Source organism: Hippichthys cyanospilos, chromosome 6 (genome assembly GCF_059441005.1).
Source record: "Hippichthys cyanospilos isolate Australia breed blue-spotted pipefish chromosome 6, RoL_Hcya_1.0, whole genome shotgun sequence".
Taxonomy (NCBI): domain Eukaryota; kingdom Metazoa; phylum Chordata; class Actinopteri; order Syngnathiformes; family Syngnathidae; genus Hippichthys; species Hippichthys cyanospilos.
Genome location: NC_142374.1, coordinates 1,347,501 through 1,365,915, shown reverse-complemented (window position 1 = coordinate 1,365,915; position 18,415 = coordinate 1,347,501). Strand labels below are relative to the sequence as shown.

Genomic DNA, 18,415 nt, shown 5'->3' with positions numbered 1-18,415 from the left:
TGTGTGTGTGTGTGTGTGTGCGCGCGCGCACGCGATTGCATGCACATACTCTGCTTGGCCCAACTGGAGCTGCTTTTGTTGTTCAGCTAGTATTTCTACCAGTTGTGAGTTACACTGAGCGATGAAATGTAGGACCAGGTCTCCAGCTCCATTGTAGAACATACCAGTTGAAGCAGAGGACAGGCCTAAATTCTAGTACCAACACAAACAGCAGCAAAAAAGTCAAGGTGAATAAAAACAGGTTTGGATCATGTCAAAATCATTTTAAAGAGGAAGCAAAAATGTTCTTTACAATAAATTCTATTTGCCACCAATAGTTTAAACATTATTCTGATTAATGCTGCGCTTGTGGACGTCAAATTAAGCACCCAAATCCACCAGTTTTATCCATCTGGGAGCTGCCATTTTGCCACTAAAAATGATGTCAGTTGCTATTCATACCTTATGGATTCCTTGCCTGAACGGCAACATTAGGTATGTAATAAAGGTAATAACTATTGTTGCATAACCTCAATTCCACAATTTAGTACATTTCTAAATTGTCAATTTTTAAACAGATGAAATATTTGAATCAATGCGATTTATCGTTCACCCTTAAACTGAGATAACATCTCACTGTACAGCTGCTCTGACAGATGCCCTGTGATTTGCTGCTTAAGTAATCCACACAAACACAATAATTAACCATTATATTCACACTATATATACATGCACATATAGTACATACCTATACGTGTGTGTGTGTTGTATATATTAGGAGTGGGAATCTTTGGCTGTCTCACAATTCGATTCAGATTTTGAGGTCTCTGATTCGATTCAGAATTGATTTTCGGTTCTCAACGATTTTCGATTCAAGACAATTGGATTCAAGTACCGGGACTTAAAAATGATTTCTGCTTCAATCTGTGTACATGTGAAGAATCATCATACTATGGGGAACATTGTTGGTTAGCTCATTTATTTTAATAGTAACAGCAAAGTGAAACTATACTGTCCTCACTGAGACGAATATAAGCTTAGTCTGAGTTAGACAGAAAGCTAAACTTTGAAGTGATGTCGCAAGACTTCCTCATAGTAGGTTGTAGCTTTTAATGCATGTCTTGGCATTAAAATCAACAAGGGAAACTAAAAATAAAGATGGTTACTCAAATCAGCCATGTTTTTTGATAGCACACATTCACAGCAGGTACAAAAGAGAAATTTTAATGAGATGACTATTCGACAGCAATTACCTTACACATCACTTTAGCTTGTAAATATGACCTTTACAATTTAACACACAACATTATGCATACAGGTGTTGCCCGTGTAGGAGTTCAATACGCGTCTCCATTGGCACGGATTTGATCACGTTCTTTTTCCCAAATGTAAAACTATCACACTTGAAAGCTTACCAGCTCCCGTTTGCAGCAAAATAAAAGCATAGCAAGAGTAGTCTAGAACAAATTTCTGTTACTGAAAGGCAGAACAGAAACATTTAAACTTGCAACCTCAGGAAAGAGACAATACTGCATTCAAACAGCGCAAGCTTGACAATCATGGAACGGGCTGTGTGGTGACGTCATGACACTGCACTTAGAATGGAAGTCGACAAAGTCTATCAATTTCCGTTTTATTTAAATATCAATTTAATGACCCTTTATTTTTATTTAAATCGTAGTAAATGAGAATCGTGATTCCGATTAAACATGATATTTTGGCATGCCTCTCATACATATCCATCCATTTTCTAGAGGCGCTTATCCTGGCAGGCTTGCTGATGCCCTATCTCAGCTGACTTTGGGCAGTAGGCATGGGACACCCTGAACTGGTTGCCAGCCAATTACAGGGCACAGAGGGATGAACAACCAAGCATGAACCCAATCACACATAAGGACAATTTAGTATGTCCAGTACACCTGCCATGTATGTTTTTAGAGTGTGGGAGGAAGCCGCAGTGCCCAGAGAGAACCCAAACAATCTCGTCTCGTGGGATTTGTGTCTCGTTCCATCCAAGTAACTGTACTTTAAGGTGAAAAAATTGCTCTTGAACTGGGAATTTTGTTGTCTGAGAACCACACATCCACATTTGTAATTTTAATTCTGGTTCACCTCAGACCCAGCTGCAATGGCCTCCATGGTCCACCCATGCTGTGGGACAAATTGCAAAGCAGCACTTAGGATTTGAGCTTGAACCTGCTCCTCTGTTTCATACGCTTCGTCTTGTTCTCCACTTTGATCCTGGTAACTTGCACACAAACAGGAATGAAATTCTGTAAAACTCACCTAAGAATATAAACATGAGCAAAATCAAGTAACAATTGTGACAACAAATCATTTTAACATAGCAGTCAATGTGTGATTTGGGGATTTGGCATTGTTACTGTTGATGGAGACTGACCTGGTTCTTGGTCTGGTGGACTGAGCCGCTGCTTGCTTTGCTGCTGAGTCTTGGGATGCTGTTTCTTTCTCATGACCAGCACAGTGAGTGGATTTGGATTCATCCAGAAGCCTTAGATCAGCACAATGGAAACCTCTTTTGAGGACGACATGCTTAAGTTTTGATGTCGGTGTCACCACAACTGCAAGAAGAAAACCAGTCAAATCACTACAAGAGATTTGGGGGCGGCATGGCTCAGTGTTAGAGTGGTCATCTCTCAGCTGAGAGGCTGTGGGTTCAATCCCCTGACCATCAAGACCATGTCGAAGTGTCCATGACTAAGACACTCAACCCCCAGTTGCTCCTGATGGTCGTCATCAGTCGGTAAATGACTAGTTAGTGTAAAGCGCTTTGAGTACCCAAGGTAGAAAAGCACTATTTAAGTGAAAGTCCATTTACTAAGTCCGTTTGCTGTACAAGAGATTTGATGAAAACATTGAGGTGATTGCAAATGTCATGAAATCATGATTGTAAAAATGTACACCAAAAGGACCCATGCACTTCAACAAGACAGAAAAATATCGGAGCATAGAAGGAGCATGTCAAGGGGACGAACAAGAGTGTTTCAGTGTTCTAAACCAGAGGTCCCCAGCCACTGGTCCGCGGTCGGGTACCAGTCCGTGTCAGAGAAATCTCTAAAAGAAGACTAGGACAAGCCTAGCTGCTAAGCAGCAAAAAGAGTAACTCAGACTAGCCAAGATTGACTTTTCTATGCCAGGCATAGGGAAAAAGCTTGGGCAAATGAACTTGTGGGTTTTCCAACGCTAATTCAATGCCCAAGCGCCCCTGCCTGGTTTTTATTAATCCAGCAAAGCATTGCACATTACAAGACATAACAAAAAGACCCAGTCGGGCGCCACCAACAGCTGGGCCAAGGTCCTGGCTCACACTTTCCTGCGTCAACAGCTTTATCTAAGGACTGGGGCGAGATGAACTAGGCCTGCACAGATGGATAGCAATGCACACTATTCTAGACAACAAATAAGCACATAATCATAACAACCTAATATATGATTTCCTTCACAGTCCGTGAATCAACTGGTACCAGACTGTATGGCCCACACATGGAATAATGAACTACAGTGGACCCCCGGGTCACAATGTCCCTGGCTTACCTTTTTTTCATGTTGCGAGTTTTTCCGTCTCGTCTTAATGGTGTTTTCCCCGTTTTGCGACAAAAACAACTGTCATGGCCCTAGGGAGTAGGCTCTATTTGTGTTGTTTCTGTCTCCATCTGCAGGCCTTTTTAGGTAATTGCACTTATTTTTTGTTACCGTCACGTGACGGAGATGCTGATCTGCTATTGGTCGGCCTCACTCGATTCAAAGTGGTGTAATGGTAAACGTTTGTTGTCGCGCGTGGTTACAAAACCCTATTTATAGTGGATTTTACTGCTCAATTCAAACTTGAAAGGGTTAGCCATGGCTCCCAAGATTGCTAGTGATGTTAAAGAGAGAAGTAAGAAAATGATTTATTTGGAAGCGAAACGGGAGCTTATCAAGAAATAAAAAGTTAGCCTAGGCTACCCTTAATAGGGAATATGGGCATAAGAAGCGCCACTCAAAGGTAAATAAATCCTTTCTGTATTTTTCATTTAGGATGTTTTCTGATTGTATACATGTATATTATATATACGTAGCACTTACTATACTATTTTGGTACCGATTTTTAATTTGCACAACTTTGATGTTTTTACCTGGGGTTCTAAATGCATTAGCTATTTAACATAGGTTTGGGTTGCCCGCCATACGGTGAATTCGCCTTACGAGTCCAACCGCGGAACGGATTAATTTCGTCACACGGGGCCCACTGTATTTCTGTTTTATGTATTATCTGAGTGTGACAGATATTTTGAAAAACCTTTTATTTTAAAAATTGGCCAGATTAGCACCAAAAATTCACTCACATGGGAGTACAAGGAGTAAGACGTCTTTGGAAAAGGCACAGTGAAAAGACATATGTCAATCCTACAACCTTGATGAAAAAGAATGCTTTTAACAGGCAATACCAGCAGTCCTACTTGAGTGAAGTGATTTCTCTTGGTAAGGATTTCGAGCACTACTTCCTAGCAAAAAAAGCCACAAAACTGAGAAGGAATGGATTCTCGACCTATTTGTTAGCAAACCAGATGAGCTCGCAAATGGCGGCAGCTTTAAAAGTATGTTTGAGATTCCTGACATTGCGAAGATAGAAACAAAATGAGGGCTTCCATTAATTTGACGTTAATGTTGAGTTCATATTTTATGTGCAATTTATATTTTATACCAACAAAATTTTATTACAACAAAACCTGCATGGGGAAAAAAAAAATCCCCCATTGTGAAAAAAAACTCCACACATTGAAGTCTTTCCCTATTTCTTACGTTCTCCTACAAGGAAAAATCCCCCTGTTGCATGATATGAAATGTTATTTTTCTGCATTTACGTTGTGCTTAAATTCACTACAACGAAAACAAGCCTGCAGGAAAATTCTAGCTTGGTTTATACTTGATGCGGCGGCATGCGTTTTGCAGCACTGTATCGATATACTCGGAGCAGCTTTCACCCGCAGTCAGATGATATTCTCCCATACTATAGGTGGCAGTAAATTGACTCTACAGCATCCAAACAACACTACTCTTTAACAGAGGTAAAGAATCCTAGTCCATTCTAATGATAGAGAATCCTGGTCGATTAAAACCATCTAAACAGATTCCTCATTATTCCCCAACGTGGTGCTCGCCAGGAGTTGTTTACGGTATTTATATCACGGTATAGTCCTTTTCAGACAAATCATAAAGGTGTTTTTACCGACAAAGTTCCATAAGCAATAGTTCGTCCGCCATGTTGTCTGTTCGTAAAAATATTTTTAGAAGATACACGTTGCCCAAAATCTTTTCTGTGAGGACTCTGCGCAGAGGGGTGTGGATGCCAAAATAACGTCATTTTGACACGTGCAACCTTGCGAAGGTTAAACCAAACCAACACTTGAAGACAGGATAAAAGTAGTAAAGATGAAAGATGGATGAGGCAAAGTGAAAGAGTCTGCAAAAAATTGATGCAAGTATGAAAATGAATGCTTATTGTAGGTTTGGCCATTTCTTTTTTTTAAATGTTGGATTTTTTTTTTTTTAACTTTTTAAGAGATTGTACAGTACACAACACGTTTTTATGTTTCGTTCGAGACATAGATTTGCTATTGTTCAAAAGTCTCCTCAACTCACTTTCAACTTTCCCATTTCATATTCACGACGTTTAACTAATTCAAATCGCCTTACAGATCATTCCTATCATACCCACACATTTTCCACTTTATTCAGTTTTTCCCTTGTAAAGTGTACATTATTTGGCCTACTCAAATCGTTCTAACCTTAACTGTTAAAGATTGTTCTTTTCACTGCCATAAACCTCCTTTTACCTATTAATTCATGATTTTTGCTATTTGAATACCCACACAATGTCCACTTTTCCCCCTGTATTCAACATTGTTTGGTCTAGTCAAACCATTCTAGTTGTGTAATATTCACATTTCTTCACAGATTCAACTCATTCAAACATTCAACATCATTCCACAATTCAACGTCTCTTCCTTCAGTTCTTACACCTTCACACGCAATTTCTTCAGGAATTGCACATTTTCCAGTTTGAAAGTGCTTTCTAGTTTAATAATGATCCAATTGACACAATACACTTTTTTTTTTTTGCTTGATCACTCGTGTATTCTTTAAGAAAATGGTACTGGTACATCATTCGGAATTCCGTCAGGGTATGTAAACTTCGAAACAACAACGTTTACGAAAATTGTCCTTCAATATTAGCTAAAGCGACTCGACCTAGATGTCTTGCGTCAGCTTTAAATTTGGTACCGAAACATGGCACGTCAAATTAATCACTTCTTAAAAATTATCTTTCAAACATGCACATGCAAAATAAGGCGTAATGAGTTAAACTACACAAACCCTGAAATGCCCTTCCTGCACGAACAGCTCTCAACATAGCTGCCATTTCCTCCTCTCCTTCTCTTAGTTCTTCGTGGACCATGGCTCAATGGTGCATACCACCACCTACTGCACAGGATCAACACCAGAAAACCATCCCCTCATTCCAGTCCGGGAGGTGGCGGTAATACACTAATACTTGGCTTTTTCAACCGCTTGTGTAAATTTCATAAGAAGCAGAGGCAGTTTAACGTGAAGCCTGGAAATTTGGAGCAGCAACTAACTTGGAAGAAGAAAGTCCCCACGTTTGAGCTCAACTTTCTGAAGGACACCACTTATAAAATAACTGTAAGTAAGGCACAGTAAGGAATTTATAACGGCATTTACCGTATACATTTGACTCGCATTGCCGCATGCTGTTTTTTTGGTCACGCAACACTAAGCTAACTATTAAGACAGAATAAAAATATAAGCATTGATCGATGGCATCACAAGTATTAGTTAACCTATATAAAGGGTTCGAACATAGAATGTGTTTGAGAAAAAGTTCCGTTAGTTATTGTTTCGGGATACAATTGTAAGTAGTATTCCTATTTCAATCTACCTACAAATATGTAAAGAGGGTCCTTATCCATGAACACTGTCACAAATGCGTAAACAGAATCCCCAAATGCGTAATGAGAGTCCCAAATGTGTAAGGAGAACCTACGGCGGATGTCACAAACGCGTAATGGTTTGTGACGTAATACTTTAGATGTGTCCTTGGCTTAAACCTTATGCGTGAATACATGGTTGAATGTGTACAAATAGTGCTCATTTTACCCCTGAAAAATGACTCGCAATACCAAAAATATACGGGTCCCGACAGAAATGTTTGGAGTCTCAAAAATTGCGCAATAAAAAGAACAAATGAAGTTCAAGATTCAAACTGCGTTTACCCGGCGTGAGCAAAAATCAACAACAGATGTTAATAAATGTCACAGTAAATATATTTTTTTTATGGCCCACAACTTGATGTTTGGGGAACAATGTTTTTCCTCAGGAAGATAGACCTTTTGAGGATCACTGCACCATCCAGAGCAGGAGTGTTAAACTCATTTAACCTTGGGGGCCACATGGAGGAAAATCTATTCCCAAGGACTAAAATCTACGTTTATATAACTTTTAAGTCAAAAACTCCATATTTTGTATTCATTTTTAATACCGTTCAAAATAAAGCAAGTACAACATCCCGTCCTCCAGATTTGCTGATTACAGGTGACTTTAGCTACAGCCCTGCCACACAGGTGTCATAAATGAGTACAGGGATTTGCAAATGTATATCTGGAGACTTGTGTGTGGTTTCGTAGTAACAGGCTTCATTGGATGCCAAATTAATGTATGTCCTTTTTAAAATTCAAAAATGGAAATGAATTGATCATTGAAATATTTGTAAATTTCAATCTCAGTATTGATTGCCTTTTGAGTTCAGTGCGGTGTTTATTACAGCCATCTACATTCCATCGTAAGGTAACACCGACAGCGTGCTAAACCAGTTTTATAATGTCATCTACAAACACGAGATCAAACAGCCAGATGCTGTATTCATCACAGCGGGGAATTTCAACCATTGCAACGTCAGCACTGTTTATCCTTAGCTCTATCAGCACATAAGCTTTCCAACAAGGGTAAATAACACCCTGGACCAAGTCTACACCAATGTGAAAGGTGCTTACAAGTCTGTCAAGCAGGCTCCCCCAGTGAGTAAAGCTGTTAAAGTGTGGACTAATGAAACTGTTTTCGCGCTTCGGGACTGCTTTGACTGCACAAATTGGGACGTGTTTAAAACCATAGTTGTTCAGATCACCTGGCAGTGTGTCTTTGCTGGATGTGACCACGCTATTCCTCTGTTGATAGTCCGTGATGTGCTGAAGTCTTTCTCACATGCGTCGAGGTTCAGCGATGCCCAAAACAAAAGCAGATGCACATGTATGTTAATTTGGCCCTCACATCACGATTTATCCACAGTTTTTGGTTGGGATATATTCTGAGACGTTTAATACTTGACTTTGCGGACGTCTTTAACCTGTCCCTTGCACAAGCCTCTGTCCCCACCTTCTTCACGGCCACCACCATAGTGCTCGTCTTCAAGCAACACACCGTGACCTGCCTAAATGATTACTGTCCCATAGCGCTCACCCAATCACAATGAAGTGCTTTGAGAGGATTGTCATGACACTCATCAAAAAGACAATTACAGAGACCGTGGACCCTCTACAATTTGCATATCGACAGGAACAGTACATGGATGATGCAGTCAACACCGCCATTCACACAAGCGCCCACACACTTGGAGGGCAAGGAAACAAATGTAAAAATGCTCTTCGTTGATTACAGCTCAGCATTGAACACAGTCATCCCTGACAATCTGATGGACAAGCTCCTTGCACTTGGTCTGGCACCCCGCCTCTGCAACTGGGTGCTGGACTTCCTCACCGGCAGGCCCCAATCAATCAGAGTCCAAAACAGCACATCCAGCACCAGGACTTCAAGCACTGGGACACCCCAGGGCTGTGTGCTGAGGCCCCTGCCTTCACACTCTTCACCTATGACTGTGTTGCCTCCCAAAACAACACCATCATAATTAAGAATGCAGACGACACTACAGTTATCAGTCTAATCTCTGGTGGGGATCAGACAGAATACAGGAAAGACTTGGCAGACTTTGTGGCCCTTGACAACGTCTACAGATACACAATCCAAAGTGTCCTCTCCATCTCCATCACAGTCTGGTATGGCAACTGCACGGCACAAGACAGGAAGGCTCTCCAGTGTGTGATCAAGTCCTCTCAGCGCATCTGTTGAGCAGCCTTACCCTTACTGCAGGACATTTACCACTCTAGGGTTCTGAGGAGAACACGCAACATCATCAAAGACAATACACACTCACATAACGATCTGTTTGAAATGTTACTATCATGCTACAGGAGCCTGAGGGCCAGGACTGCCACTCTGGCGCACAGCTTCTACCCACAAGCCATCCGGATTCTCAACAAATCCCTCACGAACTAATCTGCCTCCTACTGCATGCATAAACAGTATCTACACTAAAATTTTGCACTACATGATATTCTGCAATACATTATGTAATGATGGGTTAACAAGGCGTTATGGAGTGTGTCAGCACACTGGCCGGACCGGTCAATGCCTTAGATTTATATTGTGGACCGGGCGGGTGCTGGCAGCTCTAAAAACCATATCATCCTTCTCACTATGTATGTAATATCAACAGCGGCCCGAGGCGGCGCCGAGACCGTGCTAAATATTGTGCTGACACTATTGTTAGCTTAGCACAGTAACTACGGTTCTACAGCTGTTAAGTGAAGCAAACTCTGCACATACCAGTTGTCCCAAGTTCTCCCTTCCACCTTTCTACAATACAAACCAGGTGAGTGCTCTTGCTTGGTTCTGTTTTGTATTGAAAGCTCAGCTGGCCGTGTTGGATCGCTCCCGGTGACTGCAAAGCGGCCGCCATGATTCATTCCTGGCCCCTGCGTGAGCCGTTGAATGTTCCCGAAGTTGATTGGCTGTCGTGACGCGAAAAAAGTTTAAAAAAATTAACTTCACACGAAAAGTGAAATTTCGCTTCTCCATGCGCAGCCATTCGCGTCGCTCCATTCGCGTTCGTTTCACCCAACGCACATTGGCGCCCAATTGCGCAAAGTCCATTGACTACAATACAAAACTCTCCGCTTTTTCGCCTCGTTCGCGTTCGGTGTGCATGTAGCATTAAACCAAATCATCTCCAAAACATTATTTTGGGTGCAGCTCACACGGCCCGGTACCAGTTGATCCGGTCTGTGGACCGGGGGTTGGGGACCACTGCTGTAGGCAACCCACTTGACAAACTGAACTGACCTTGTGTATACCCGGGAGGTCACTAGATCTAATGAATTGGGAATAATGACAGATTATTATAAAGTAATAAATATAAGAATGATCTTTTGCGAAATTTGATGAATTGTTTTTAGGTAAATGTACACAGTAATCCCTTGTTTTTCGCGGGGGTTATGTTCCAAAAATGACGCGCAAAGTGAAATCCGTGAAGTAGCCAGCTTTATTCTGTTTATTAATTTACAGTGCAATACTAAATTATAGAATAAAACCAAAAATCAAAACCTGTTTTGAAGCCCCAAATTTGTTTAAAACAATCATTTTAATATACTAATACAAAATTGTCACTCGCGTACTTCACAGTCCCAGCTATGCCTCTTCGTCCTGAACCCGCACATTGTTATGAGTAGTTGTTGAGCTCTTTCTTTTTCTCAGCAAGAAGATTTTTATAAACGCATATGCCCGGACATCAAATTAAAGTGAAGCCTCTTATATCATCATAATACACTTGAAATTTCCATTTTTTACTAAAGAAATCTAGGTAAAGTCAGATTTCCAAAGCTGTGCATTTCTCCATTGCTCTCGGTAGGCACACAGACGTGTGCGTTTGCTCTCGGCACGCCTACGAGTCACGTGTTTGGCTCACAGAGACCAAGCTGTCAATCAATGTGCTTACTAGCACGTTTGTAACATGTCAGCTGAGCTGAGCGCACAGGAGAGACACAGGAGAGACCAAAGCAAGCTTTTGGATCCTCTTGCCTTTTGTAATAAATTGACAAGTGTAAAACCAATACAGTACACCGTCAATATTTTATTTCAAGACAACAGGAAAGCCCCTGAGCCAATCAGGATTCAGCGCACAATGCGCTGTAAAAAAATCCCCACTGTAAAAAAATCTGTGAAGCAGCGAACCCGTGAAAGATGAACTGCGATACAGCAAGGGATTACTGTATAGTTGTCATTTCGCCCAATGTAAGTCAACGGGACTTTTTGGAATAGAAAATTAGGATTTGTGGGAAAAGGATAACTTTTTGGAATAAGAAACATATATGCAGTACTCTCGTTCATATGTAGAATATTATGAAATCAGAAGTATCAAAATAGAAAAACAATTTGTCATTTGAGAAGTGAAGGAGGTGCGAATCCTGGTCAGGGATCGAGCCACAGACTCTTCATGTGTTAGTCCGGTACTTTCACCACCAAGCAGTTTTTTGTCATGTCATAGATTAAATTCCAATCTACAACAAATAGGACCGTCTCCCATTGGAAATGACCTAAATAAAATTCCATTTCACAACTAATGGGACTGTCTCCCATGGGGAAAGAATGTTGAATTGGTTAGAAAAATATGGAACTATGGAAAAAATATCTGAATGTGTGAATTTTGGAATGTTAGGAGTGATAACACACAAGGCAGTGAAGCAACCGTGTGATTTGGATCGTTTCAGCGGTTGTGTCGTGTTGACAGACGCACTTCCTTATAATCACAGTTTGGCACCTTTTTGCTGTGTCGGCGCAATTCAATGTGTTCATGCGTTGGTCACGTGATTGTTTTGAAGCAGTATAGAGGCAGGAATTGTTCTCTGAGCTCGGCGCGCAGACCCATCAGTAATTATTAGCACCATTGTCTGTTGTTTATTGCAAGTAATTTCTTATTTATTGCAATTTATTTATTGCTCGATTATGGAATATATTCTACTGTTCGTGGAAGTGAAGCAGAATAAGAATTTCATAGGGTGGTACAACTATACCTATGACAATAAATCTCTTGAATCTTAGATTCCCTGCCAGCTTAAAAAATATCCTAGATCTTTGACAACAAAACATGTTAGCACAAGAAAAAAAAAAAAACTTGTAAATCAAGCTAATGCGCTACAATATTTTATCTTTGGGCATTAATTTGATCATGCACAGCTATGCATCCATACATACATGCCTGCATACATATATCACAAACCTTAGCTACTTTGCATTCTTTGAATCTTCATTGAAGTTTAGACAAAATTGTATATTAAATTGTTATTGCATTTTTCCCCTAAACCCTGATACTCTTTTTTATTTTAGCATAAAACCATCTTAAGGGAATCTTCCTTCAAGCTTCTCATGGCAGATCTCGGGATCAAAACAGGGGATCAGGTGCTGTTGATTTGGTCTCAGCCATCATCACCTACCACCTTAAAACAGTTTGTAGAGGATCTTCATATCATTGTTGGTGCAAGTGGCAGAATTTCAGTGGAAAACATGGAAATGCTACTTGTGTGTGAGTATTGTATAACCTTTGACTTCTTTTGTCTGATTTGCATGCCACTAACAAGTTGAATTTAATTTTCAGCCTCCTATGCTGAATCATCATTCGACTGGGTGCTCTCTTGCCTGCTGTCAGACAGCTTCTCTATCCACAGTTCAGAGGCTCTTGCAGAGATGGCCAGAATCCTGAAACCCGGTGGGAAGGTCGTTCTAGATGAACATGTTACAGGTCAGATGCGTTCATAGTGGTTTGTATTAATACACGGTATAAAGTGCTGAATTTGTAACGATGCTGACTGAAAGAAAAAAAAAAAAGTCAGTCTGTTTTGTTATGGTTGATTGACCACAGTTGTATGTATGTTATAAGTCATGATTGACCACAGTAGTATGTACATTACCACTCAAACATGCCCTACAACACAACACATCATACTTAACCCCTTGTCCCACCAAGGGTCGCAGGCTTGCTGGTGCCTATCACAGCTGTCTATGGGCAGCAGGTGAGCTACACTCTAAACTGGTAGCAGTTGCAATCACAAACGCATTACACTGTATAACATTTTAAAATTTGATTTAAATATTACATTGGGACTTGCGGTTGTGAGCTGTAGGGAGAGGACGTGTTTGAGAGGGCTACTGGTTCACCCTTCACTTCTGTTTTGTTGAAAGGATCGGTGCCGGTCGGCGCTCAGGAGACAAAGACAACACTCAACAAAAGACCAACGTTCCCAAATGCTATTTAGCCCAAATAACTGGCATATTTATTTTGACCAAATGCAAGTTCTCAAATACAGTTGACATTGCGTGAAATCATCATATGAGCCTCTTACCTATGCCGAGAAGGTGGAGAGCCAACACCCAAGTAGAGCTCCGCTTGTCAACCGGCTGGGCGTCCGTACGCAACCCGCAGCAGACTCTACTTGTTTGTACTCTGCATCTCTCTTTTGTATTTTTTAGTTGCGTACGCGAGGAAGGGCGGGTGGCCTACCCGTCCGCCCTGGCGGCGCAACACCTGTTTCCCGATTTGATATTGACACTTAAGTGTGTCCTTCAGGCTCTGAAAAACATCTTGCTCAAAAACATCTTGTACAATAATATCTGTCAACTTCCCACGACAATGTTCTTCTTTGTTATGGTAGCAAGATAGTAAAGCGGTCAAATGTCCTGACCAAGAACAAGTTAGTGAAAAACAGCATATATAACCATGGTTGCACAATATATTTGGGTTTTCAACGGCTATGGGAAGCATCACTAATTACAATTCCTCTCAACTTCTTTCTCAACTATATATATATACAGTGGGCCCCCGGGTTACGAACTTAATCCGTTCAGCGGCTACGCTCGTATCTCGAATTGCTCGTATAGCGGGCAATCCAAACCCATGTTAATTCGTGAGTGCGTGCAACGCGCGCAGAAGCCTTAGGTAAAATCATCACGCTGTATACATAAATTAATATTAAGTGACATAATCTACTGTACAGTTGCATTAAATAACAAATACAAAGGATAAATGACTTTTACCTTTGGAAAGACGTGACTTGTGCTGAGATAAGCAGAGATGAGCAGAGATGAATGCTCTTAAGTCTATACGGTAAATCAGATATGCTATTGGTCTTACAGTGTCAAAATAACTTTTTCAGTCAGGGTTTTCTCTACTTCCTTCCATCCCAACCAGCTGTGCCATCAAGCTAGATAAAGGCGTTCGGCCAATAGCATATCGGCACTTCTGTGATTGACGTGTGACACCGGCCAATAGCATCTCCGTGAGTGAGACCGGGTGACCTTAATCGACCAATAGCATATTGGCGTCTCCTTGACTGACTGATAATTATTTGCACTTTTTTTTTAAACGGTTGGAATGTATTGACATCTTATTGATTAAAACACATTTAAATCTGTGACGATTTTTTGTCCTGCAATCGGCACACTTAATTTCATGTCAACTGTTTTTCCCGACGTGAATTGAGCACGGTGGAAGCGGAGAGGTGGTTGTGTGTGTTGCATTTACTAGGCAGCACACTTATGGCTTGTTCGAGCGTCAGTTCACCTTTGGTTACAACTCACAAAATTGCAACAATGACGCTGTCCCAATGCATATCGGGAGATCGCCGACTAACCTGACATGCAATCTTGTCTAGCAACCATTATATGGCGCTGTATCATCACCCGTAATAGGGTGCAGAGATTAACCTCTTGAGTTAATACGGCAACGCATATAGGCTATTGGTCTTACAGTGTTACAGTAACTCTTTCAGTCATGGTGCAAATCACGGAGATACTAAAACATCATCCTCTTATTTCTTCCTTTACCGCTGCTAGTAATTTTAGAAGCTATATCTAACAGATAAAGTTTGCAAAGTCTTCAAAACATTCCGTTTTTCACTCATTTTGTCTACTTCCTTCCATCCTGTCCCATCAAGCTAGATAAAGGCGTTCGGCCAATAGCATATCGGCATTTCTGTGATTGACGTGTGACGCCGGCCAATAGCATCTCCGTGAGTGAGACCGGGTGACCTTAATCGACCAATAGCATATTGGCGTCTCCTTGACTGACTGATAATTATTCGCACTTTTTTTTAAACGGTTGGAATGTATTGACAATTAATTAAAAAAAAAAAACACACATTTAAACCAATGACAATTCTTTGTCCTGCAATCGGCACATTTAATTTCATGTCAGCTGTTTTTCCCTTTAGCTGTACAAACACTACACTTAAATGGTAATATATTTAGACACCGTGAGTGAGACAGTCAGTGTGAGATTGTAAGACCAATAGCGTTCACGTTACCGCCATAAGTATCTATTAATGATTGTAGATGACGCAACTGCTGAATATATTGACGCAGTTAGGCGAGAACATTTCTACATACTCAATGGCTGGTTTGACGGAATGCTCGCAAGACGAGAGGTTTGCTCGTAAGCGGAGGACAAAATTCTCCCTGATCCACGCTCGTAAGGCGGAATGTTCGCAAATCAGGATGCTCGTAAGCAGGGGGCTGACTGTATATATATATATATATATATATATATATATATATATATATATATATATATATACACATATATAAATGCTCAATGTATTCCGACTCTTTTGTTTCAGAAGATGCACAGAGTGTAAGGACTGCTGAGAAGGTGAAGTCTGTTCTCAAGTTATCAGGATTGATTTCAGTGACAGAGGTGGGTATAGCTGGATGTGTTAAAGTAACTAATCAAAGGAGTCTTAAGCTACGTGGCAGCCAAAGCCTGTGGTCTTGAGCGTCCTATCACCTGCTACAGTAGCTACCTTTCAAGACATGGAATGCCACCTGGAAAGACTACTGTCGTCATGATTACACTTCAAGCCGTTTTCATCTGCAAGGGCGAGGCCGGTTTGAGAGGGCAGAATAAGGAAGGAGTTATTAGAAATGTATGCATCTGGCTTGTGATCGAGTTCGTCTAGAATGAGCTCCACCATCTCGACTTCTAGAACTGCTCCGCAAAGTTCGAGGCGAGGTATGATGGGCTCTAGTTGAGGGCAAAGCTTTGCCTTTGCAAGCACAAACCCGACTTTACATTGTTTTTCCACTTTAACTGTCTTCAAGTATGCTCCTGCTGCAATAGCTTAGCTTGAGGTGTCACAAAAAACACACAGTTCAGTGTAAGCAGACTTGGAAAGAGAGGCTCGGATGTAACAGTATGGCACCTTGAGATCTTGCACCGGACTTGAAAATGAGACGGTCTAGATCTTGCAAGGACATTTGCCATGTTTCTCATTTGGCCATTTTTTCCTGAAGCTACATGGAACGTGACTTGAAAAGAGAGGCTTGGATGTAACAGCTTGGCACCTTGAGACTGTCTTGATCTTGCAAGGACATTTTCCATGTTTCTCATTTGTCCATTTTTTTCCTGAAGCTACACGGAACGTGAAAGAGACTGTGTTTGTGTCCCAATACAAACTGACACTTCTCTACGCTGATAAGAGAGTCATTGTCAAACAAATCTTTGATCTCGGCGGCCAAGTCTTCCTTTTTGAAGGCTTGCATAACTGTAACACTGTTTGAGGCGATTTTGTGGAGTTTGAGATAGGACTCGGCCAAGCACACATGTGTGCTTGAGCAGATCTATGGCTGCAAACTCGTTGGGAAGTGAGATCAACCCTTCATCTAGACAAAAGTGTCTCTTTATAAAGTGCCCTGTGTTCGTTCCAAACTTCGGCTCGTCTTTCTGGATGGCTCTTTGCAGGCAATAAATTGCTACCAGTGATGACGGGCTGCTTCCAAAAACGTGTACCCTCATGCGGTACTCCTATACTTCTTTTGACAAATCATTGATGCTAAAGTTAGTTAAGGATTAGCGATGCTAAACGAGCACGTTCGCGATCTAGTTGAATGCTAATTATCCATTAGCATGCATAGACACTCAACAGAAATGATATCTAGAACACTAAAACAGAAAACTTCCAGCCATTGCTTTCGGAGGGACAAGGACGTAACGTGACAGACGTGATATCCGGCCAGAGGTAGGTTAGCTGCAGCACATTTTAGCTTCATAAGCACAGCCTATATGCCACTGTCTCACACACGGCGATTTTGTGTCTGAGCCTTCAAAATAAAGAGCAAAACGGAAGCTGACTGCATAGAACAAATGTATTTGTTTGTGGGCTCAACAACGCAATACCTACAGTATCTTGTAAACAGAATACACGAACTATACCACTTCAAAAACATTCCTTAACAAATATTACTACTGCAGGCAGAACAATGTGCAGGGGTACCAATATTTTCAGCCATGACTGTAGTTGACTTAAAATGGATACCCTGACTTAGGTGTGTTGATCTGCGAAGCTTAAAAGTATGTACAAGCCAGATGTCCACATGAAGGATTTAAACCCTAAACTCAATGGGAGAGTATCCCCTTTGGATAGTAGTTCATTGACACAAAATATCTGTACAGCACAAACATACAACAAAAAAAATCACATACGCATACTTCAAAATGTCCTTAAAAACAATATACTGTACAATTAAAAACAATGTGTTTTTGTTTTACATTTTTGTTGTTTGTAAATAACATCTGGTTTATTTTGATAATTGTTTTGTTTTCTAGATTTTAAGTGTAATGTTAAATGTCCCTGCTGTGGGATCATAAATCTTCATTTTTCTTAAGCTGTTTAAATAAAATATACAGACTATATACTACTTACTAAATACATTTTTTATAAACCCAAATCATAGTCCTTGGTAATTGCCATTTGAAGTTCATTGAATTCTTAATGTTGGTAAATAATCAGTTGCTGTAGTTTGAATCTTGTTTCTCCCTTAGGTTAGCAACACACAACTGAGTTCAGAGGCATTGGCCTCCCTCCAGACAGCAATGGGTTTCCATGGAAACATGCTGTCAAGAATACGCTTAACTGCAGCCAAACCAAATTTTGAGATCGGCTCATCCAGTTCAGTCAAGTTACAGTTTGAGAGAACTCAGCCAGGTACAGTGAATTAAAAAATATTCCTGTTGTCTTGCAGATTGATTAATGGAACACTACACAAACGCTACTATGTTGTTGAAATGTTTGGGTGCCGTCACTAACCTATGGCCACACTATATTACTGCGTTTTTGTTTATCGCGGCTAAAGGGTAATAAATAATATGCTCAAATTTGGGCAAGTACCTTTCGTCATTCTCAAAGGCAGGATGGAGGCAGTCCAGTATCCGTGAGGGATTTCATACTTATGTTTGCATGGCATTGAAAAGGTACTAAGCTCGTACTGGACTGTCCCTACCTTCTTCTGTTTTGCCACCAATGAATACTCTCCCATCCTACTCTGCAAATACGGTCAAAAGTACTAAGAACTTTGTAGTCAGTTCCACAGTTAATACGCAAGACCAGATAAACGAGAAGTTCCCAGCGACACAAGGATATCCAAGCCAACAATTCCCCTGGACAATCCCATTTTACTTCGCCTCGTGAAAAATTAAGTT

The 18,415-nt window shown here is 40.8% G+C and overlaps 2 protein-coding genes across 4 annotated transcripts in view; one reads left to right on the top strand and one right to left on the bottom strand.

The window, feature by feature from the left end:
* The window catches only part of coq9 (coenzyme Q9 homolog (S. cerevisiae)), a 38,953-nt gene extending 32,447 nt beyond the window's left edge, over positions 1 to 6,506 (bottom strand). For all 3 annotated transcript variants that reach the window (XR_015865920.1, XM_088417461.1, XM_088417460.1), the window contains exons 1-4: positions 6,358 to 6,506; positions 2,381 to 2,561; positions 2,092 to 2,227; positions 50 to 192 (exon numbers count right to left, since the gene is read on the bottom strand). Coding sequence is in view for 2 of the 3 variants with exons in the window: in XM_088417461.1 (XP_088273587.1) it covers positions 50 to 192; positions 2,092 to 2,227; positions 2,381 to 2,561; positions 6,358 to 6,439 (542 nt within the window). In the remaining variant the exon portion in view is untranslated. The remainder of the gene's footprint in view (positions 1 to 49; positions 193 to 2,091; positions 2,228 to 2,380; positions 2,562 to 6,357) is intronic.
* Positions 6,507 to 6,518: 12 nt separating this feature from the next.
* Positions 6,519 to 18,415, top strand: part of ciapin1 (cytokine induced apoptosis inhibitor 1) — a 31,718-nt gene continuing 19,821 nt past the window's right edge. Inside the window, exons 1-5 of the mRNA XM_088417462.1 lie at positions 6,519 to 6,684; positions 12,274 to 12,469; positions 12,542 to 12,685; positions 15,558 to 15,634; positions 17,759 to 17,921. Coding sequence (XP_088273588.1) covers positions 12,313 to 12,469; positions 12,542 to 12,685; positions 15,558 to 15,634; positions 17,759 to 17,921 — 541 coding nt within the window. The 5' untranslated portion in view covers positions 6,519 to 6,684; positions 12,274 to 12,312. The remainder of the gene's footprint in view (positions 6,685 to 12,273; positions 12,470 to 12,541; positions 12,686 to 15,557; positions 15,635 to 17,758; positions 17,922 to 18,415) is intronic.